At 41.6% G+C, this 23,931-nt stretch overlaps 1 protein-coding gene and 1 pseudogene across 3 annotated transcripts; one reads left to right on the top strand and one right to left on the bottom strand.

Annotated features, from left to right (window-relative positions):
- The first annotated feature begins 11,641 nt into the window (after positions 1–11,641).
- On the top strand, positions 11,642–14,682 carry LOC116476204 (small ribosomal subunit protein eS6-like; annotated as a pseudogene).
- A 1,540-nt stretch (positions 14,683–16,222) lies between these two features.
- On the bottom strand, positions 16,223–23,698 carry PTS (6-pyruvoyltetrahydropterin synthase). Of its 3 annotated transcripts, none has more exons than XM_032167403.2 (6): positions 23,554–23,698; positions 21,355–21,434; positions 19,792–19,814; positions 19,348–19,404; positions 16,797–16,867; positions 16,223–16,599 (listed from the first exon to the last, which is right to left on the bottom strand). In XM_032167403.2, exons 1-6 carry the CDS (start codon positions 23,634–23,636, stop codon positions 16,476–16,478), a joined length of 438 nt encoding a protein of 145 aa, XP_032023294.1. In that variant the 5' UTR covers positions 23,637–23,698; the 3' UTR covers positions 16,223–16,475. The 3 variants fall into 3 exon arrangements, with proteins under 3 accessions (XP_032023294.1, XP_032023293.1, XP_032023295.1); XM_032167402.2 differs by lacking the exon at positions 23,554–23,698 and adding an exon at positions 23,155–23,444; XM_032167404.2 differs by lacking the exon at positions 23,554–23,698 and adding an exon at positions 23,056–23,282.
- Between the last annotated feature and the right edge of the window lie 233 nt (positions 23,699–23,931).

Genomic DNA, 23,931 nt, shown 5'->3' with positions numbered 1-23,931 from the left:
TACTCAGCCTCTGCTTGCTGAGCAAGCAGATACTACCTCTCTTGAGCACAAGCCTCCAGGAAGTTCCTAATGTAGATCAAGGCAGGAATATCCATGGAATATCCAAATTATATTAGAAGGCCAGGCACAGTGGCTCACAGCTGTGATCCCAGCATTTTGGGAGGCTGAGGCAGGTGGATCACTTGGGACCAAGAGTTTGAGACCAGCCTGGGAAACATGAAAAAACCCTCTACAAAAAAAAAAAAAAATTAGCCAGGCACAGTGGCATTCACCTGTAGTCCTGGCTACTCAGGAGGCTGAGGCAGGCGGATCAATTGAGGTTGCAGTGAGCCATGATGGCACCACTGCACTCTAGGGTGGGTAACAGAAGGAGACCCTCAAAACAAACAAGAAAACAAACTAACAAACAAAGTATATTAGAAGATAAATAAATATGGACTTGAGTGGACAAGAGCTTCTGCGCCCCTCAGCCTCTCCTGAGAGGTGCCTCTTCTCCCACCCACCTTCCAGGGGCCTTCCCCTACAAACCTAAACACAGAAGGCAGCCAATGAAAGGGACCAAGAGAAGATTCATGAGATAAGCCAAGGAAAGCCCAGGCCCAGGAGCCCACAGAATGGAAAGAATATTCTTAGACAGTAGCAAAACAGGAAGACTGTTCGACACAGCTAAATGCATGCATCAGAACATGGCCGTCCCCTGCACACCCTTCTTTGGAGCTCTTAGGCTAGAAGATTATTTCTTCGGGACAAGGAAGACACAGGACATGGGGTGAAAATAATTCCAGCAAAAGAAAGCTAAATACACCACTCTGTGTTTACAAAACACAGGAAAGGTAGCGAGGGTACAGAGAACCAAGGATAAAGGCAGGATGGCTTTTTCTGGTAAACTTCATGCCAAACAAAGGTGAAGGGCCAGAATTAGCTCATTAGCAGGGAACTCAGGGCAAGAACACCCTGCTCTCTGTTCTGTCCTCACCTGAATCTCTGGGACGAAGCCAAGTTGTCACCTCCCTAAATGGTTCTAGAAACAGAAGAGTTTGTCCCCTGCCTGGGGAAGGGACTTCTAGGTCTTCAGCTCTAATCATATTTTTTATGCACGGGTGGAGACATTCAGATCCATGGCCCTCACCCTGTTTGTGCTCTGCAGACTGAGATAAGAGCCTTACGTTTACAAAGTTTCATAAGAAACTGGAATTTTTGCCCTTCTTTTCCTCCTCCCTTCAGCCAGCTCCACTTTTCCTCGGATGCAATGGAGACTCGTAACCAGCTGGACAGCATATATCCCAGAGCTGGAGGGGAGCACAAGCGACCTTGACTCACCTGCCGTTGCTCAGGAAGGGAGAGAAACCTGTGAAACCCGGATATCCCCTCTGGGGGAGGTGTGGCCAGCTCCCAGGCACCACCTCCGCAGAATCTCTCCAATCATAATAACAAGAAGGAAAACAAGTAGTTATCTGGTGCTTTCTCTATGCCAGCCATCACACTCCACAAGTATTATGTTGTTAAAAGCTCCCAACAGCCTTATGAGCTGGGCACTGTCATTCTCCCCACTTTGTGGATGAGGAAATAGAGCACCCGCATAAATTGTTCTGGGGTCACCCTTGGTTTCCCATTGGAGTGTAGGCTTCCTGAGGTTAGAAGTTGTTTTTATGAGCTGGGTGCAGTGGCTTACGCCCGTAATCCCAGCACTTTGGGAGGCCAATGTGGGCGGATCACTTGAGGTCAGGAGTTTGAGACCAGCCTGGCCAACACAGAGAAACCCTGTCTCCAGTAAAAATACAAAAATTAGCCTGGCGTGGTGGCACACACCTGTAGTCGCAGCTACACAGGAGGCTGAGGGAGGAGAATTGAACCTGGGAGGCAGAGGTTGCAGTGAGCCGAGATTGCACCACTGCACTCCGGCCTAGCAACAGAGCGAGACTCTGTCTCTAAGTATAAATAAATAAATTAATTAATTAATTAAAGTTAGAAAATTGAAGTTCAGAGAAGTTATGCAACGGCCTCAATCACAGAGCTAGTGAAAGGCAGGGCAGAAGCGCAGACCTGCTCCAAGGACTGTGCTGTCCCATTTAACCACGATGCCTTGGAGTCAGCCTGCCCTTAAGTAGCTGAAGGATGTGGGATAAAAACAACTGCCCTGCTTCACTGTGTTAGTGTGTAATAATAACAATAGCATTAATAGTAGTAGTAATAACTGCTCAATAAATGATAGCTGCTGTTATAATGTGTCTCATGCATCTCTTTGAGTTTATACCATTTGGAGTTTGTTGAGTTTCCCGTATGTGTACGTTCATGTCTGACATCAAATTTGGAGCCTGGGCAATACAGTGAGACCCCATCTCTACAAAAAAAAAAATTAAAAATTATCCAGATGTGGCACGCCTGTAGTCCTAGCTACTAGAGAGGCTAAGGCAGGAGGATCACTTGAGTCCAGGAGTTTGAGGCTGCAATGAGCTATGATGGTGCCACTGCACTCCAGCCTGGGTGACAGAGCAAGACCCTGTCTCAAAAAAAAAAAAAAAAAAGAAGGTAAGTTTTTTAAAAACTTTTTTTTTTGGGGACAGTCTCACTCTGTCACCCAGGCTGGAGTGTAATGGCCCCATCTCGGCTCATTGCAACCTCCACCTCCCGAGTTCAAGCAGCTCTCCTGCCTCAGCCTCCCAAGTAGCTGAGATTACAGGTGCCACCATGCCCAGTTAATTTTTGTATTTTTAGGAGAGACGGGTTTTCACTGTGTTGGCCAGGCTGGTCTCGAACTCCTGACCTCAGGTGATTAGCCTGCCTTGGCCTCCCAAAGTGCTGGGATTACAGATGTGAGCCACCACGCCGTGAGCCATCTTTACCATTTTTAAGTGTACAGTTCGGTGATACTAAATACATTTATATTCTTTTCTTCCCTTCATCCTTCCCATTCCCCCCCGCTTCCCAGCCTCTAGTAACCACCAATCTACATTCTATCTTCATGAGATCCACTTTTTTTTTAGCTCCCGCATATGAATGAGAACATGCAATTATGTGTCTTTCTGTGCTTGGTTTATTTAACTTAATTTAATGGCCTCCAGTTCCATCCATGTTGCTACAAATAACAGAAGTTTGTCCTTTTGGGGGCTGAATAATATTCCATCATGTGTGTATATGCACATTATCTTCATTCATTCATCTATTGATGGGCACTTAGACTGATTCCATATTTTGGGTATTGTGAATAGTGCTGCAATAAACATGAGAGTGCAGGTATCTCTTTGATATATTGACTGCCTTTCTTTTGGATATGTACCTAGTAGTAGAATTGCTGGAGCACATGGTAGTTCTATTTTTGGTTTTTTGACAAACCTCCATACTGTTCTCCATAGTGGCTGTATTAATTCACATTCCCACCAACAGTGTATGAGGATTCCCCTTTCTCCACATCCTTCCCAGCATCTGTTAGTGCCTTTTTGATTCAAGCCATGTTAACTGGGGTCAGATGATATCACATTATGATATTGATTTGCATGTCTCTGATGATTAGTGATATTGAACATTTTTTCTTATACCTGTTGGCAATTCGTATGTCTCCTTTTGAGAAATGTCTGTTCAAATTTTTTTCCCATTACTAAATTGGATTTTTTTTTTACTATTGAGTTGTTTAAGCTCCTTATAGATTTTTATTATTGATCCCTTGTCAGGTGAATAGTTTGCAAATATTTTCTCCCATTCTGTGGATTGTCTATTCACTTTGTTGACTGTTTCCTTTGCTGTACAGAAACTTTTTAGCTTGATGTAATCCCAATTGTCTATTTTTGCTTTGGTTGCCTGTGCTTCTGAGGTCTTGTACAAGAAATATTTGCCCAGAACAACATCTCAAAGTATTTTCCCAATGCCTTCTCCCAGGAGTTTCATAGTTTCAGGTGTTAGGTTCAACTCTTTAATCCATTTTGATTTGATATTTCTGCATAGTGAGATATTTCTGCATAGTTTCATTCTTCTGCATAGTTATGCCGTTTTCTCAGCACAATTTTTGGAAAACACTGTACTTTTCCCATTGTAAGTTTTTGGTGCTTTTGTCAAAGACGAGTTGGTTATAAATGCATGAATTTATAAATAGGTTCTCTATTCTGTTCCACTGGTCTATGTGTCTGCTTTTATGCCAGTACCATGCTGTTTTGGTTACTATGTTTTGTAATAAGTTTTGAAGTCAGGTATTGTGATCCCTCCAGCTTCGTTTTTTGGTTTGGGGGTTTTTGTGTTTCGGGGTGTGTTTGTGTGTGTGTGGTGTGTGTGTGTGTGTGTGTGTGTGTGTGTGTGTGAAGGGTCTCACTCTGTTGCCCAGGCTGGAGTGCAGTGGTGCACTCATAGCTCATTACAGGCTTGAACTCCTGGCCTCATGCAGTTCTCCCACTTTGGCCTCCCAAAGTGCTGAGATTACAGGTATAAGCCACTGCGTCCCACCCAGCTTTGTTCTTTATGCTCAGGATTACTTTTCCTATTCAGGGTCTTTCGTGGTTCTATATAAATGTTAGGGTTTTTTTTTTCTATTTTTGTGAAGAATGTCATCGGTATTTTGATAGGGATTGCATTGAATCTGTAAGTTGTTTGGAGTAGTATTGTCATTTTAACAATATTATTCTTCCAATCCATGAGCATGAAATATATTTCCACTTTTTGGTGTCCTCTTCTATTTCTTTCATCAGAATTTTATTTCCTTGTACAGAACTTTTATTTCTTTGGTTAGATCGATTCCTAGGTATTTTATATTTTTTGCAGCTATTATAAATGGGATTACTTTCTTGATTTATTTTTCAGATTGTTCACTGTTGGCACATATAAATGCTACTGGTTTTTGTATGTTGATTTTGTAACCTGCAACTTTACTGAATTTGTTTTATGTTCTATCAGTTTTTTGGTGGAGTTTTTAGGTCTTTCTAAGTAATAAGATCATGTCCTCTTCAAACAAGGTTAACTTGACTTCTTCCTTTACAATTTGGAGGCCCTTTTATTCTTTCTTTGCCTAGCTGCTCTGGCCAGGACTTCCAGTATCATGTTGAATAAAAGTGGTAAAAGTGGGCAGTTCTTATCTTGTACCAGTCTTTAGAGAAAAGGCCTTCAAATTTTTCCCTTTCAGTCTGATGTTAGCCATGAGTTTGACATAGACGGCCTTTAATAATTTGAGTTATGTTTCTTCTATATCCATTTTGATGAGGGTTTTTATGATAAAGAGATGAATTTTATCAAATACTTTCTGACATCGATTGAAAAAATTATATGGTTTTTGTTATTGATTCTGCTAATATGGTACATCATGTTTATTTCTGTCGATTTAATCATTTTTGAAGCATCCCTGGGATGAGTCCTACTTGATCGTAGTCAATGATCTTTTTAATCTATTACAGGATTCAGTTTGCTAGTGTTTTGTCGAGGATTTTTGCATGTATGTTCATCAGTGATATTGGTCTGTAGTTTTCTTTTGTTGTTGTGTCCTTGTCTAGTTTTGGTATCAGGGTAATGCTGACCTCATGAGTTTGGAAGTATTCCCTCTTCTTCAATTTTGTTTTTGAAGAGTTTGAGTAGGATTGATATTAGCTCTTCTTTAAATGTTAGGTTGAATTCGCCTGTGAATCCATCAGGTCCTAGGCTTTTCCTTGATGGAAGACATTTTATACCTTTGATCTCATTACTAGCTATTGGTTTGTTAAGGTTTTCTACTTCTTCACAACTCACACTTGGTATGTTGTACATAGAAGATGAAAAGTATAATTTCATTTCTTCATTTATTCATTTCTTCTAGGTTTTCCAATTTATTGGTATATGCTTGTTCATAATAGTCTCTAATGATTCTTTGTATTTCTGAAGTCTCAGTTGTTATGTCTCCTTTTTTCATTTCTGATTTTATTTATTTGGGTCTTCTCGCTTTTTTTCTTAGTCTAGCTAAAGGTTTATCAATTTTGTTTATCTTTTCAAAAAACCAATTTCTCATTTTGTTGATCTTCTGTATTTTTTTTTGGCTCAATTTCACTTATTTCTTCTCTGATCTTTATTATTTCTTTCCTTCCACCTATTTTGGGTTTGGTTTGTTCTTGCTTTTCTAGTTCCTCGAGGTGCATTATTGGGTTGTTTCTTTGGAATATTTCTACTTTTTTGTTGTAAGTGTTTTTGCTATAAATTTCCCTCTTAGTACTGCTTTTGCCATACCCTATAGATTTTGGTATGTTGTATTTCCATTTTCATTTGCTTCAAGAAATTTTGTAATTTCCTTCTTAATTTCTTCATTGACCCCTTGGTCATTAAGGAGCATGTTGTTTAATTCCATGTGTATGCATATTTTCCAAGGTTCCTCTTGTTATTGATTTCTAGTTTTATTACATTACGTTCAGAGAAGACACTTTAACCCATCTCTACCAAAAAAATGCAAAAATTTAGCTGGGTGTAGTGGTGTGAACTTGAGTCCCAGCTACCTGGGAGACTGAGGCAGGAGGATCACCTGAGCCCAAGGAGGTCAAGGCTGAAGCAAGCTGTGATTGCATCACTGCATTCCAGCCTGGGAGATAGTGAGACTCTGTCTCAAAAGAAAAAGGGCAGGTTGGGGGAGGGGACAAAAAGCATTCTTAGTTTAAGAATAGGTTTTGCTTTAAAAATCATAGTACACTCATAAATTCTTGCTGAAATCAATAATTACACAAGAGAATAACAATACTAATAGTCTGTTGTAAATTGATCACAAGCCTTTTTAATAAAGCACTTTTTAAATTTTTTTTATTATACTTTAAGTTCTGGGATACATGTGGAGAATGTGCAGGTTTGTTACGTAGGTATACATGTGTCATGGTGGTTTGCTGCACCCATCAACCCATCATCTATATTAGGTATTTCTCCTAATGCTGTCCCTCCCACTGCCCCCTACAGGCCCCAGTGTGTGATGTTCCCCTCCCTTTGTCCATGTGTTCTCATTGTTCAACTCCCACTTACGAGTGAGAACATGTGGTGTTTGGTTTTCTGTTCCTGTGTTAGTTTGCTGAGAATGATGGTTTCCAGCTTCATCCATGTCCCTGCAAAGGACATGAACTCATTCTTTTTTATGGCCACATAGTATTCCATGGTGTATATGGGCCACATTTTTTTTATCCAGTCTATCATTGATGGGCATTTGAGTTGGTTCCAAGTCTTTGCTATTGTAAACAGTGCTGCAATAAACATACGATAAAGCACATTGTTTTTAGCCCTTATGTAATCAAAAATCAGGATCAGTCACATGCCACTTACAGAGTCCAGTTAACAAGAGCAAGGTCTGGTATAAAGAAAGTGACTTTTAGCTGGGCGCAGTGGCTCATGCCTGTAATCCCAGCACTTTGGGAGGCCGAGGTGGGCGGATCACGAGGTCAGGAGATCGAGACCATCCTAGCTAACATGGTGAAACTCCATCTCTACTAAATATACAAAAAATTAGCAGGACGTGGTGGCGGGCACCTGTAGTCCCAGCTACTCAGGAGGCTGAGGCAGGAGAATGGCGTGAACCCAGGAGGCGGAGCTTGCAGTGAGCCGAGATAGCACCACTGCACTCCAGCCTGGGCAACAGAGCAAGACTCCATTTCAAAAAAAAAAAAAGAAAAAGAAAAAGAAAAAAGAAAGTGACTTTTTATTCCAAAGCTAGCTTAGAGGATGATGTAAAGACTCCTGCCATTCAGGGTACCACTTCCCTTTTGGAGCAGAAAGCAGGTGCTTTTAAAGGTGGACTTGGCATGTTAGATGAACTTGCCCTGTAGGGAGTAGCTGGTGAAGGGGAGGTAAAAGGTTATAATTTCATTTCTGAAGAGCCGTTGGGAGCAGGGGGAAAGGAGAAAGAAAAAATAACAAATAATAATAATTTTAAAAATAACTCTTTTTCTTAGACAAACGGGAGTACTCAGTTACACTACTATCCTATATCAGCAAGCATTATGTTTGAGGTAGGGGTGTTCCTCTTCTTGCTTTCTGAGGACATCCTACTCTTTAATAAGAGTAGTTTTTAATAAACCATCTTAACTTCACCAGACTCTGTGATTCACCCTGATTTCTTTCCTGTGTGAGGTCCAAGAACCCGCAATTTGGGTCTGGTCTGAGACCCCTTTCCAGAAACACACAGACATCAACCTGCTCTCAAATGCGGGTGGAATATGTTATACCCCACAATCTGGTTAAGTTGCATTTTTTTTCTTTTGCAAACACCATTTTCCCCTTCAAGAATGGAGCCTTGACTCTCCTCCTAGTAATCTGGGAATTACTGAGGGTTATTACGGCAACAAATTAGGGGGCTCATATTTGCTAGAAAATAAATATTGCCTCAGTGTTACCACAAATGAGGTCAGTTCCACATTCCAGAAGGAATCCTGCTCTCAGGGCCAAACAGAATGATAAAGAGCATTCTTTGCAAAATCAGCTGAGGCTCTCCCTGCCTAAGACAAATCTATTCTCCAACAGCTGGGAGAGAGACAAATACATGGAACCTTTATTGTTTACCCTGCTAAAAGGGAGGCCTCTTGTGTGGTCATGAGGATGGCCATGTACCAAAAGGGATGGGATTTAGAGTTCTGGCTTATCTTTACCTAAATCAGTAGTTGAAGACTAAAACAAATTGTATCCACAAATAGCAATGGAAAATTCCCAGGAAGATAAAGTTAGGCAGATAAACAGCTTTGAAGGAATACTTATGAAATATTATTTTATGTTGTAGTGGTTGTTCTCTAAGCTGAATTGCATAAAGAATAACACCTATCTGAATGATGCTCAAAAAGTTTGGCATTAGACCAGATGCAGTGGCTTATGCCTATAATCCCAGCACTTTGGGAGGCCAAGGCAGGAGGATCACTTGAGCCCAGGAGTTCAAGACTATCGTGGGCAACATAGCAACATCTCTGTCTTTACTAAAAATCTATCTATCTATCTATCTATCTATCTATCTATCTATCTATCTATCTATCTATCTGATATAAATTAACCAGGCATGGTGGTATACACTTGTAGTCTAGCTATTAAATCTCAAAAAATTTACCAAACCAGATTACCAGATTCAACCACTTCTTTAGAGATGGCAGGCACATTCATTCATTCTGTAAATAATTATTCAGCACCTGTTGTATGGCAGGCATTACACTAGGTCCTGGGGAGACAAGAATGAACCAAACAGACAGGGCTTCAGCCCTTGTGAAGCTTACACCCTCGTGGTTGGGATAGACAGTAAACTATCTATAGACAGTAACTAGTGAAAAAGACAAAAGGAAGCAAATATACACAACTCGCAAGAAAGAGGAGTATATGGTATTGTCCTAGAATACAACAGGGTTCTATCTATATGGCTGGCCTGAGGAAGGCTTCTCCAAGAGGGTGACATGTAAGCTGAGATCTGAAGAATGCTTAGGTTTTCTGCAGGGGATTTGGGGGAGCAGCAGTTCAGGGAGAAGGGCAGTAAATGCAGAGCTCTAGAGAAAGGAATGGAATTGTTGCGTCTGAGGACTTCAGAGCAGGCTAATGTAACCAAAACATAGTGAAGGGCTTGAGGCTGGGAAGCAGGCAGGGACTGGATCCTATCAGGCTTGGCAGATAGTGTGGGGAGTTTGAATTATATTCCAAAAGCAGGAGGAAGCTTTCAAGTGGTGATACGGGGGGAGGGAAGTGACAAGATCTGATTTACTCTTTTAGGAAGATCCACAGGATTGTGGAGGACTAAAGGGGAAGGCAGAGACCAGTTAAGAGGCCGTGTCAGTCATCCAAGCAAGAAGCAGTGGCGGTTTGGACTCGTGTGGTGGCATCAGAAATGAGAGATACGGCCAGGCGCGGTGGCTCACGCCTGTAATCCCAGCACATTGGGAGGCCAAGGCGGGCAGATCACCTGAGGTAAGGAGTTCAAGACCAGCCTAGCCAATATGGTGAAACCCCGTCTCTACTAAAAACACAAAAATTAGCCAGGCATGGTGGCACACAACTGTAATCCCAGCTACTCGGGAGGGTGAGGCAGGAGAATCACTTGAATCTGGGAGGCGGAAGCTGCAGTGAGTCAAAATCGTGCCACTGCACTCCAGCCTGGGTGACAGAGCAATACTCAGTTCCCCCCCACCAAAAAAAAAAAGAAACGAGAGACAGACAAAAACCATTATATATGTTGGAGGTAGAACCAGAACTTTCTGATAGGTTAGATGTAAGAGGTGGGAAGGGGAAGGAGTAGGTCAAAAAGAACTCTCAGTTTTCTCACTTGAAAAAATGAATAGGGCCAGGTGCAGTGGCTCATGCTCATAATCCTAGCACTTTGGGAGGCTGAGGCAGGCAGATCATTTGAGGCCAGGAGTTCAAGACCAACCTGGCCAACATGGTGAAACCCCGTCTCCGCTAAAATTACAAAAACTAGCTGGGTATGGTGGCGGGTGCCCGTAATCCCAGCTACTCAGCAGGCTGAGGCATGAGAATCGCTTGAAACCGGGAGGCAGAGGCTTCCGTGAGCCAAGATCATGCCACTGCACTCCAGCCTGGGCAACAGAGTGAGAATCTGTCTTCAAAAAAAAGAATGTTTGGTAGTGGCATTATTAAGGAAGAAGGGCAGATGGACAGGTTTTGAAGGAGAAACGAGAAATTCATGTTTGGAAATGTTAAGTTTGAGGTGCCCACAGGACACCCATCAGTGGCTCTATCTGTGGTCAAGTAAAGTTTTTAACAGGTAAAAGACACACTAATCCCTTTATTTCTTTAGGTTGTTTGTAACCACAGTGCTTGCATCTATGAAGATACTTGTGAAAAGTGAAAAGGGTTTGAAAACTTGGTTCAGATTATTATCATACTAACTTAAGAATTTTCACTGAAGAGTAAACTGGCTTGATAAGGGCAAATATGGGCTTAAGTACTCATTACTTGTTTCTTGGCCTTTGTTTTTTTTGTTTTTTTTTTTGAGACAGAGTCTTGCCCTGTTGCCCCGGCTGGAGTGCAGTGGAACAATTATGGCTCACTGCAGCCTTGATCTCCCAGGCTCAATCAGTACCCCCACCTCAGCCTCCTGAACAGCTGGGACTACAGGTGCATGCCACCATGCCTGGCTAATTTTGGGGTTGTTTTTGTTTTCATAGAGATGGGGTTTTGCCATGCTGCCCAGGCTGGTCTCAAACTCCTGGGCTCAAGTGATCCACCCACCTAGGCCTCCCAAATATACAGGGTTACAGGCATGAGCCACTGCGTCCTGCTGGGTTTCTTCAAGAATACAAGGCTTACAAGCCTGGGAGGTGCTTCTTTAGCCAAGAACTACAAAGAAACGTGGGTAGGAAGAACACTGTTCTATTTCTTTTTTAAAATTATTAATTCTTGGCTGGGCACAGTGGCTCATGCCTGTAATCCCAGCACTTTGGGAGGCCAAGGCGGGTGGATCACCTGAGGTCAGGAGTTCGAGACCAGCCTGGCCAACATGGTAAAACCCCATCTCTACTAAAAATACAAAAGTTAGCTGGGTGTGGTGGCGGGTGCCTGTAATCCCAGCTACTACGGAGACTGAGGCAGGAGAATCATTGCTGGAACCCAGGAGGCGGAGGTTGCAGTGAGCCAAGATCACACCACTGCACTCCAGCCTGGGTGACAAGAGCAAAACTCCATCTCTCTCTCTATATATATATATAAATTCTTCTGTCTCAATGGTTGCAGAACACTGGTGGAAATGGGTGAGTCCATTTTTGAAGAGAACAAACCAACTGATGGCTACTTGAAAGCAGAAATGCTGCTTTGAAAATCATGCAGTGCAAGAACCACCTTCCCTTACTTGTGTGGCGACAGCAGTTCTCTCCGCAGCTATGTGGAGATTTTAACGGTGTTTATCTGGGACACTTTCCAGAAGTGTCTTGCAGCAGAACCTTGCTATAAAGTTAAATTGTGTGAAACTAACAATGATTTTTCTATGTGCAAGGGAGGTTAGAAATATCCCAGACATAACAAAAGCAAAATGAACACAATCTGTTTCCCATCTTTAAGATAGTTTCAATTCCAGAGGGAATTTAAAAGTTTGGAGTTTAAAAAGCCAAACAGATCATTTATCATAGGTCTAATGTATTAGTGACCACATGTACGCAACTGATCAAAGCATCCTGGCTATTTTTATAACTCGCTGGTAGTTCCTACCTCAAATGAGGTAACACAAATGATCGTTCAGCTCTGGTCGTTATGTTCACAGAGATATGGTGATATTTTTTAACTTCTCACCTTAGAATTGGTTTTAATTTCAAGAGTTGTGTTTCCAAGATTTCTATATTCCTCTACCACCCACAATCTCCACAATTCCCACTGTAAACAACAGCTGCTGCTCTGATATTTCACTCCTGTGAAATGAAATGTGCTTTACTTCCCTGGCATCAAAAAGGGCATGATATACACTCCTTGCCTACCTCTCCAGTCTTATCACCTGATATCTCCACATCAAAATGTGCACATTAGCAATATATGTATAATCCCCTCTCCCTGAGTGTGGACTGGATGGAGTGACTTGCTTCGAAGGAGCAAAATACAGAAAAAGTGATTTGCTTACAAATGACTGTGCCTTCGATCTTGGTGGCACTCTCCCTTGCCCTCTTACCTGCTCACTCTGCTGAAACAGGCCGTCATGTTGGGAGACGCTCTGTGAAGAGGCCTACACAGCAAGAAACAGAGGGAGGAACTGAGGCCTCAGTCCAACCACCAAGTATGGGAGTGAGCTGGGAGGCGAACCCTTCCTGGTCAAGCCCTGAGGTGACTGCAGTCTTATGAGTGACTCTGAGCCAGAGGTGGCCTTGTGGTGTGCAGAACTGAGATAATAAATGTGTGCTGTTTTAAGCCACTATGTTTGGGAGTAATTTGTTACAGTAGATAACTAATACATCCACCCAGCAGGGTGGTTATGAGGATGAAATGAGGTCATATAAGAAGTATTTAGCAAAATGCCTGACACCACAGTGGGCACTGCACAATTAGCTCGATTCTCCTTCTTCCATCTATTTCCACTGCCACCCGCATGGTCCAGGCACCCATCACTTCATGTCTAGATTCCTGCAACAGCTTTGCAAATAGTTTCCTCACTTTCCTTTGTCCACCTGGTTATCTTCTTTAAAAAACAAACAGCTTGCTTTTCCTCAAAAGATAAAGACTGATTGACATTCAAGGCCCTCCAGGCTGTCCCCAACCTGTATTTCCAAGTTCATTTCTCATTACACTCTCACACCTCACTACCACTCTACTAAGATCAATATATTCACTATAACCCAAATATATTTTGTATATTCCCACCCTAGTAACTGTGCTCATGAAATTTTACCCATTCAGTATTCATTCCCTCTTTCCTCCTGAGTTCCAAACCACCACTCTCCCTACCCCATCACTGAAAGTACCATTCCTCCACTAAGCTTTTCCAAACCTCATCACCCCATAATGACTTTTTTCCTTCTCTACATTAAGAATATTTACTCATTTGGCATGTAGGAACAAAAGTTCTCTTGAAGCAACTCATGAACAAATACCTGGAGTGTTCATGTTATTATGAAAAATGTTTTCTAATATGGTATCAGATCTGCAAAATTCTGCATTTAAAAAAAAAATGTGGCAGAGCGCAGTGGCTCATGCCTGTAATCCCAGCACTTTGGGAGGCCGAGGTAGGCAGATCACTTGAGGTCAGGAGTTCAAGATCAGCCTGGCCAACAGGTGAAATCCCGTCTCTACCAAAAAATACAAAAATTAGCCAGGCGTGGTGACGTGCTCCTGTAGTCCCAGCTACTCAGGAGGCTGAGGCACGAGAATCACTTGAATCCAGGAAGGAAAGGTTGCAGTCAGCTGAAATTGCACCACTGCACTCTAGCCTGGGAGACACAGTGAGACCCTGCCTCAAAAATAAATAAATAAAAATAGAAATGAAAAATGAAAGCAGAAGTCGGGCCTCTTTTTCATGGTACCTCAGAGGCGATCAGCTGCTTCAAGATGCTTCAGTGATGGGGTAGGGAGAAAGGTGGTTTGGAACTCAGGAGAAAAGAGGGAATGAATACTGAATGGGTAAAATTTCAAGATAAAAAGCAAACCGTGCTTTCTATGGGAAGCGTATGGCCACAGAAGTTGCTGTTGACGTTCTCGGTAAACACTAGAAGGGTTACGCAGGCTGAATCGGTGGTGGGAACAAGGTTTCCTCATAAAGCAGGATGTCTTGACCCATGGCCGTGTCGCCTGCTGCTGGGTAAGGGGCATTCCTGTTACAGACCAGGGAGAACTGGAGAAAGAAAGCAATAATCTGTTCAAGCGTGCATTGTGGATGCCAATCTGAGCATTCTCAAATTGGTTATTGTTAAAAAAGGAGAGAAGGATATTCCTGGGCTGATCCTATGGTACTCATCTCCTGGGGCCCAAGATCTAGCAGAACGCACAAACTTTTCAATCTCTCTCAAGAAGATGATGTCTGCCAGTATGTCGTAAGCAAGCACTTAAAACAAAGAAGGTAAGAAACCTAGGACCAAAGCACCCAAGATTCAGCATCTTGTTCCTCCACGTGTCTTGCAGCACAAATGCCAGCATATTGCTCTGAAGAAACAGTATATTAAGAAAAATAAGGAAGAGGCTCCAGAATATGCTAAACTTTTGACCAAGAGAATGAAGGAGGCTAAAGAAAAGCGCCAGGAACAGATTGCCAACAGACGCAGACCGTCCTCACTGCAAGCCTCTACTTCTCAGTCTGAATCCAGTCAAAAATAAGATTTTTGACTGGGCACAGTGGCTCACACCTGTAATCCCAGCACTTTGGGAGGCCGAGACAGGTGGATCATGAGGTCAGGAGATCGAGACCATCCTGGCCAACATAGTGAAACCCCATCTCTACTATAATACAAAAAATTAGCCAGGCATGGTGGCGCGTGCCTGTAGTCCCCCCTACTCAGGAGGCTGAGGCAGGGGAATTGCTTGAACCTAGGAGGCGGAGGTTGCAGTGAGCCGAGATCACGCCGACAGAGCAAGACTCGGTCTCAAAAAAAAAAAAAAAAAAAATTAAATTGAGTAACAAATAAGTAAGATCAGACTCTCAAAAAATCTGGAAATACTCAAATTGTCCCTTTTCAGAGTCTGTGTTTTGGAGTCAGAAAGACCCTGAATGTTAAACATCCAGTTTCCAATTTATTTGCTGAATGATCTAAAGCAAATAGCTTAAACTCTCTCAACTTTAATTATCTTACCTAAAGAATGAGAATACCTACCTTGCAGGGTATTTGTGTGAATTAAAACATAAAGTGACTTAATAAATAATAGCTATCTGTCTTTCAAGTAATCAATACAAAACATTCTACATAGAGAACATTCAAATTGATAACTAAAATACATTCAAATATAATTGGCCATTTGCATTACTGTCAAACTTTGTATTTCTGCAATCACTAAAAAAGACTACTCTTTGCAAGTTTTTCTAGAATAGTAATCACTGCAAAAGTCCTTTTACTATTTTCAGGCAACAACATTCTGGGAATTCACTGTATACTAGTTGCTATGTGGAGAGAAAATCAGAACCCTGTATTTAAGACATTTAGAATACAAACAAGAACACAGAACAGTCTTCTGTGCAAAGTAAGCAAATACTTTCTTGTGGATTTAGTCACGAGGAAAAGATCCCAGAGAAGAACGCCAAGCATATAGTAAGTTTAATAATCAGAACAAAATAGGATCCATTAGGAAAAACTATATACAGGAAATATTCTATATGGTAGTTGATCCTTTTTATGCTATTTTTTAGAGTTTAAAATATATGATTATTCTGCAGTCTTCTGAGTTGAAATTATTCAAGTGCCCATAAGGTTCAGAAATTCAGATGAGTACAGTGAATAAATAATTTACTGATATTCCACAATGTTTAATGTGTTGTTCCTCACTAGCAATTCATAGTTCAATACGCTGTGCAAAATTATAATGAACGACGTGCTCTAAAGCAGCATTTCCATCAATCTTTGTACATGTATCCACAACAGATTGCCTCAGATGATTTGTGTGTCTAATTTTCACTGAATCCACTTATGCCTTCAGCACACCCAACAAGTAGTAATCAAGAGAGTTCAATCTATTAAAAATATATATATTGTCTCCAGACTTTGTGGTCACTTGAATTTTATTTCTTATAAGATTCACCTACTCGAAGTCATATAAGCATTTTAACCATGTATATTATACCAAGTAAAAATGAATACTAAAAATGAGGTAATGGAGAAAACAAAACTAGATTTCTTTTGCTTTCAAATAATCCCACACCAAAACATTTTGTGAAAATGAAGTGATTTTTAATTTATAAATAAAAGACTCTCTAAATGATTTTCAGGATATATTACAAGTTTAGTTTTAAATAGACTTAAATTTATAATAGGTCTTACAATGATTTCAATAAATAGGCACTCCAGAGCACAATGTGTATGTACAACAATCACGTGTTGAACTCTTAATATTCCAAGGGGATCAAAATCTTTTTCAAACACAGAAAGAAATTGGGCTTTGTACAATGCTAACCCCAATAGCTATTCTCCTTTATAAACTACAATATTATTGTCAGTTTCGTATACTTTTACTTTATAAAGAACTCCTACAGGAAGAACTTTCTGGAGGTTGTCCCAGATATAAACAGCTACATTTTCAGTCGTGCTATAGGAAAAAAAACAAAAACAAAAAAAATTCAAAATGCAAACAATAAAATTTCATGTTTAATATTTACAGAGAATAGAAATTCTAGTTTCGAAAGATTTCATTAAATTAAAACTTCAGAAATCACACAACAATCAAAGTATTCAAATCAATTCTTGTTTTACAATCCATATAAGGCAAGATATAGTGCCACCCACCTCACCACATCTGCAAAGTATGGCACATCCATATCCAGATTCTTATGATCAAGGGGCTCCATAATCGCCTCCTAGAGACAAAACCAAGGGAAAATATCATTGACTCCATTTATGACTCAAATTCCAAATTGTTCCACTTCTGCCTCTAAACCTCACCTTATCACTTAGCCACTAACTAAACACTTGTAAGTACTAGATTTGAGTCTTACAAGGCAACCTTACAAAATTTCAAGTTGTAAAATAAAGTCAGGCCCAGCTGTTGGTAATGATTAGGAATCCTTGCTACTGAATAAAAAGAGGTGAGAAACCAAAAAGCAGAGAATTCCTGGAGCTTTCTCGCAACACAAGCCATTGTAATTTGGAACTCAGTTTAACACTTTGTGAATCCTGTCCAAAGAGTTAGCACAAATATTTTTCCATAACACTGTCACACCTACACAACAATGCCACAATATCATAAGGACAAAGATCCAGTGACTACTACATTTTATAAAGCAGATCTAGACTGAAATTATGTAAGTAGTTCTAAATTTTTGCTATGAGGAATAATTTAAGAATGATCTTGGGCTCACAGAAGGAAAAATATAAATATGTAAAGACTATCACTCCCTAATGCTCATGTATATTAACATAATGTTTTTCCTCATCATCAGCAAGGATTAAATTGCCTTATTCTTTCTAGGTTTTTGCTTTTAGCTATTGCAAAAAATCTAAGCATTTGTGAAAAAAAATCTAATTTTCCACAGGATGTAGTTTCAAGAAGGGTACATTAATAACAGTAATAGCAATCATTTCTTGAGAAAAACTAGAATCATACAAAAAGAGTAAGTCCTATTGAAATATATCCAATGAAAGGATGTTCCACATGAATAACAAGAAAATAGGCATCCTTGCTTCATCTTCAATCCCAGTTCCCGTCCCAGTTTCTCCATCAAAGCCTCTTATGCAGGGCTTTTTGTTTTCTTTTGTTTTGTTTTTAGAGACAGGGTCTCTGTCATCCAGGCTGGAGTGCAAGGGGCACAATCATAGCTCATTGCAGCCTTGAACTCCTGGGCTCAAGCAATCCTCCCCCCACAGTAGGGCTCTAACTTTACTCTATATGCCATGATGAGCCACTTTTACTAATGAAAGTGTGTGGTGTCCCTCAGGCATACAAAAGCAGAAAACAGCATAGAGAACCCCTCCTCCAGTATTTAGTCATATGTGGAGGCCTTTTATGTTACTGTCTTGTCTCCTTTCTTTCTATTCTTTTCTTTTCCTTTCTCTTTTTCTTTTTCTTTCTTCCCCTCCCCTCTCCTCCCCTCCCTTCTCCTCCCCTCCCCCTCCTCTTCTCCTGTCTCTGTCTCTCTCTCTCTCTCTCCCCCACTGCCCCCCCACTCCCGCCCCATAAATGCATGCTGGCCCTATCTCTATAACTTTCCTACAGTATTTTGAGCACAGTGCTGTTTCTTCATTCACTCATTCTTCTACTCATTTATTAAATCAACAGTTATTTAACAATTAATATTCTTCACCTCCTAGAAAAAGTAATGTATACACTCCGTGGGCTACATCTCATTCATCTTTATATACTTAGCTCAAAAACTGATGCAAAGTAGAGAAATTTGTTGAATATATGAATAAGTAATGTGAAAGAAGTAATCATTACTAATAACATCATTTTAATAAAGCAAATGTCAAATTTCAGAACAAAACTAAGCTGCTAGTGAAATGACGGCATAATAAAACAGCTGGATGGAAAGAAATCTACTCCCAGCTTTGCAAATGACTAGCCACATGACCTGGGGCAAGTCAGTTAACTGTTCAGCATCTCTCAATCTTAATCTATGGGTTGAAGAAGTTGGTCTGAATAATCTCCAAAGTCTCTTACAGTGCAAGAATTCTATAATGACACAATCAGTTAAGTTCTTCATTGAACACCTTGTGTGTTATCTCTATGATGTACTGCTCTAGTGAGTTTAGAATAAAGCTAGAATGAACAACACAGTATGGTGTCTAAATCTATGATCAAAGGTACAAGGAATATTCAGAGAGGGAAGAGAAAGCTCCAAGGAGAAGGCCAGGAGCAGTAGCTCATGCCTGTAATTCCAGCACTTTGAGAGGTCAAGGCAGGAGGCATTTGAGACCAGCCTGAACAACATAGTGAGACCCCCTACCTCTACCAAAAAGAAAAGTTTGCACTGGTTCTGTGACTATTGAAAAAAAAAAAAAAAAAGAAAGAAAGTAAGTCTCAAGGAGAAAGCTATGTCTTAAAAGAAATGGAGAATTTGTTAACTGAAGGAAATCAGGATATTCCAACAAGGAATACAAGGTGAGCATGTTAAATTTCCTCCCATCACCATAACCCAACTGTGACTAATTTCCGTTAACTCACCAAAACACCTTTAGAGGCCATGCGAGTAGTTCTTCCAACTATTCCCCAACACCCACATCCAATTCTATTCACAAAGTCATGGAACCTTAGGAGATAACTGGTTGGGGAGGTAGATAGGGGGCCATCAAATATTATACTTAGGGAATAGCACATAATAAGCACCCAACATGCCATTACCTCCATATATTTTTTGAGATCAGCCAGATTCATAACCATGCCCGTAGCAGGGTCAATCTAAAGAATAAACAAAGGTGAATATTACTGTCATAGGCTCTCCATATTAAACGGCTGGCAAATTATTAAAGGCAGTACAATGTGCAGAGACTGTGCCCACATTTGCCTTCATCCCAGAGATAATTATTGACCTCAGCATGGAAGCACCATGTACTTCAAGCATCCTTTCCATTGTATAGCCCTTCTACCTGTCCACATACAGCACATTAAAGACAACACTTTGGTAGAGGAGAGGCCTGGAATGGCGGCAGCTCACCACACACACATATATAAGGGCCAACAATGAAGCAATACTGACTGGAATAGTTTTCAACACAGAATCCACCACACTGGCGGAAAGAGAGCCCAGCAATCTGCAAAAACCACACAAATATTTTCTGCACATACCTCTCCATGTACTGTCACCACAACTATGGAAAGAAAACAAAATACAAAAAAAAAACAGCATGACTTTCAACAGATTCACATCCAAGCACAAGTTAGCAACATACATGCACAAGTTGGCAACATAAATTATTAGATCTGTCCCCAAAAGCTATACTTAAATATTTACCCCAAAACATCTGTTATTTTAGTTAAGATTTTTTTTTTTTAGCAACCAAAGCAAGACGCAATCAAGACAAAGGAGCTTAGTAGGAACGTTGGCTAAGCAGAGGCACTCAGTCAAGGCTGAAAAGAGTGTAAATTCTGCTTATGTTAACGCACTAGGGAGCATCAAGATGCTGCTCAATCTCTGCCTGTAGAAGTAGAAAATGTACTTGCAGGTGTCCAGCTACACAGCAAGCTGGTCCAATACTGAGCAGTACCTTTCTGAACAAGCAATACTACTGGGCCTTAAATTCTTATCCCCTTACTCACATGAATGTATACAAAGTCTAAAGTAATGCTTTGTAAATTAAAAAGTGCTTGTGAGAAGCATTTGAAAAATCTTGGCCAGGCGTGGTGGCTCAAGCCTGTAATCCCAGCACTTTGGGAGGCCGAGGCGGGCAGATCACCTGAGGTCTGGAGTTTGAGAGCAGCCTGGCCAACATGCTGAAACCCCGTCTCTACTAAAAATACAAAAATTAGCCAGGCGTGGTGGCGGGCGCCTATAATCCCAGCTACTCGGGAGGCTGAGGCTGGAGAATCGTTGGAACCCGGGAGGCGGAGGCTGTAGTGAGGGGAGATCATGCCATCGCACTCCAGCCTGGGCAAAAAGAGCAGAACTCCATCTCAAAAAAAAAAAAAAAAAAAAAAACAAACAAACTTTATCAGTGCTTTACACATTAATAACTTTTATGAATTTATGTATTTTAGTTCTGTACAAATACCGCTAGGTATTACATAAGTGAGTACACTGAGACTGAGAAACCATAGATTAAGGAAGAGGCAGTAGCTAAACCAGTAATCCTAATCTCCTGACACCTTCTCTGGTTTTTTTTATGCCACCACACCACATACTGTTTTATACTCTATGGCTTATGTAGCTGTTTTTTAAGGCAGGCTGTACCTAAAAGAATCAAGTCTCTTATCCTTGAACAAATTACCTACTTTCTTGGAACAATGCTGGCAAAGCTTTAGACCAAACTTATTTTTCTGCCATACATTACATTCCTAGGCAATATTCCCCTTTTGTCAGTCATTATTTACTCAAAGAATAAAATCTAATTTTAACATTAGTCTCAGCCATACATAATCAGAAAGAAATTGTGTACTCTAGGACAAAGAAAAATGCTTTAAACCATTCATTGTTTTGGACTGTTTGTAAGAGTTGACAATTGCAAGGTAAAACTTAACACACACCCAACCAAGACAATAGATCCTTTCATTCTGAACTCCCATTTAACTTCTCATTCAACGCTCAAAGCATTCACACTGTGTCCGTAAGTTTTCCCATTCATTATGTCTACATTTGCTGAATACTCTTTCATCCTTATTGAAGGGCTGAAATGTCATCAGTTTTTCTCTCACCTTTATAATTGTGCCCATGGCCATTTGGATTGCTGCATTTCCCAAACAGTTTCAAGTTTTCTTCATCACTTAGAAATTTACTGACCAAAAAAAAAAAAAAAAAAAAAAGTCAGCATGACACAAGTATCACATTCAAACCCCCTTCTCTGTTCCTTATATTTATTATTTGCTCTCATCTTTGAAAAGTTTCCCAATTTATTACTTTAGCTCACCAAATGGAGAGTCAGAAATCACGTTGATTTTATTACTCATGTATATGTCAGAAACCATGGCATATTCCCTAATTAGAAGACTGTACCATACAAATTAGCACAAACAAACCTTAACTTCAACCCCCTTGTTCCACAACAACTGATCTGCTCATGGGCCTTCCACTTTTCAATTCAACATTACTGAGTGCCGACAATGTACTAGGCAAGTGATGAATGAAATAACAGTATATAATGATAAACATAGATGGTGATCCGCAAAGTGGCTTACTATCTCATTTCTCTCAGAAGCTAAACTACTCATCCAGAAAAAAAAATTTTTTTTAAATTACATGACCTGGTAAGTCTCCTATTTAACAATCTTGCTTTATACTATGTCTCAACTACTGCCTCATGAGAACTTTACCAATCTGTTGAGGAATATTCAAAGCAGGTGAATTTTTAAAATTACAATCTTTGGCTGTTGTCTCAGACAGAAAACAAATTGCTTAATGAATGTTTATACTGATACCCATCCATTCAATTTTGCATCGTCTATGAGGCCTTACCACCCTCAGGTGTTTACACTTCTTATTATACAACCCCTTTTTTTTGAGATCCTCTTTATTATTCCCCTCAATGTAGTTTGGATGTTTGTCCCCTCCAAATGTCATGTTGAAATGTGATCCCCAATGTTGGAGGTGGGGCCTAGTGGAAGATGTTTGGCTCATGGGAGTGGATCCCTTATGAATGGCTTGGTGCCCTCTCTGAAGCAATGAGTGAGTTCTCACTCTATTAGTTAATGGGCGAGCTGGTTGTTAAAAAGAGCCTGGCACCTCCTCTCCTCTCTCTTGCTCCCTCAATTGCCCTGTGAGTTGCCTGCTTGCTCCCCCTTAGCTTTCCACCATAAGTGGAAGCTCCCTGAGGCCTCAACAGAAGCAGATGCCGGTGCCATGCTTCTTGTACAGCCTGCAGAACCAAATAAACCTCTTTCCTTTACAAAATACCAGTCTCAGTATTCCTCTGTGGCAATGCAAAATGGAATAACACACCCCCACTTTCTCCTGCTCAGCTACTTCTTGTATTTAGAGTGCTAAAGTCTTTTGCACAAAATTCTCTCAGTGTACCCTCCACAAAGTAGGCCAGATTGGAAACCCCATACAAGATCCCTGATGCATCCGTTACCTAGCACAAGCCCTGACAAGCACGAAACAAACCCTGGTTTAGCGAATGGAGGGATGAATCCTGTTAGATAGCAATGGTCATCCTCATTTCACAGACGACGATACGGAGGGCCAGAGAGTGGAGCTTGTTAGTGCGTGGTAAAATTCCTCAAAATCAACTCGTCAGTGCATGCAAGCGGTATGTATGATCGGGATTTAAATCCCAACTATGCTGCTTCGGAAACTGAACGTCTAGGCTCATTTTTTTTTTTTTTTTTTCCTCTTAGCCACTAGACCACCAGGGACTGGGTTCATTCTGTCTTTGGTTAAAAAAAGGGGCTAAAACTTGCCTTGTAATTACATTAGATATGGTCGCCAATGCTCCTGGCATACAAGATTAGCTAACATTTACTGGGTGTCTACGCCGCGCCAGGTACTGTGTAACATACGCGAGTTTAACACTGCTGAGTTTCACAGCAACCCTGTGGTCTACACCAAGGGACTCCTGGGGCAGAGACGTTTCTTCGAGTCGCAGAGCCGGGTGTGGGCCCCGCACCCAGACGTGGGCCATCGCCCTCCGCAGTCAGCTCCGTTAACCATCAACCTCCCCCAGGAGGTTGTCCTCCAGGGTTGGGGACACTCCAGCCGCCACCAGGATGCTAGGGGCCGCCCGAAGCACCGCGAAGGCGACCAGCGCGCGACGCCCTCCGTCCTCCGTCCTCAGCGTCGCCCCAGCAGCCCCGGCGTCCCTCCCGGGCCCGACGTCAGCACGCCCGCCGGCCCCGCCCCGGTGACGTTCCGGGGTCCGGCGCCCGCCGCCCGCCGCTGTACCTGTGTGCACAGCCTACCTGTACAATCGGTGGCTCGCGCTGAAGGAGATGCAGCGGGACACTTGTGCCTGGCAGCGACGGCCACCACCTGCCGTGCTCATCTTCCCGGCGCGGTCTGCGATGCTCGGCCAGCACCTCCTCCCGCCGCGCGGCCGGTGCCTCCTCCCACCGCGGCTGCGCAGTGCGTGCCAGGCGCGCACCTGGGAAGTGCGTCTCTGCTTCCGCTCCGGCCAATCCCGACCTCGGGAGACAGTTAAGGGTGTCTCTCGCTATCTGAATCTCTTCGGAGAGCAAGAGTTGGGATACCTAAGCATACCCTGGAGCGGTCAGGGTGGATGGGGACCCTGTGTCCTCGATCTGTTTGCCCCGCCTGAGGTCACGCCACGTAGTTAGGGC

This window comes from Hylobates moloch, unplaced genomic scaffold, assembly GCF_009828535.3.
Source record: "Hylobates moloch isolate HMO894 unplaced genomic scaffold, HMol_V3 SCAFFOLD_11, whole genome shotgun sequence".
Taxonomy (NCBI): domain Eukaryota; kingdom Metazoa; phylum Chordata; class Mammalia; order Primates; family Hylobatidae; genus Hylobates; species Hylobates moloch.
The sequence above is the reverse complement of the archived record's forward strand: the minus strand, read 5'-3'. Positions and strand labels throughout refer to the sequence as shown.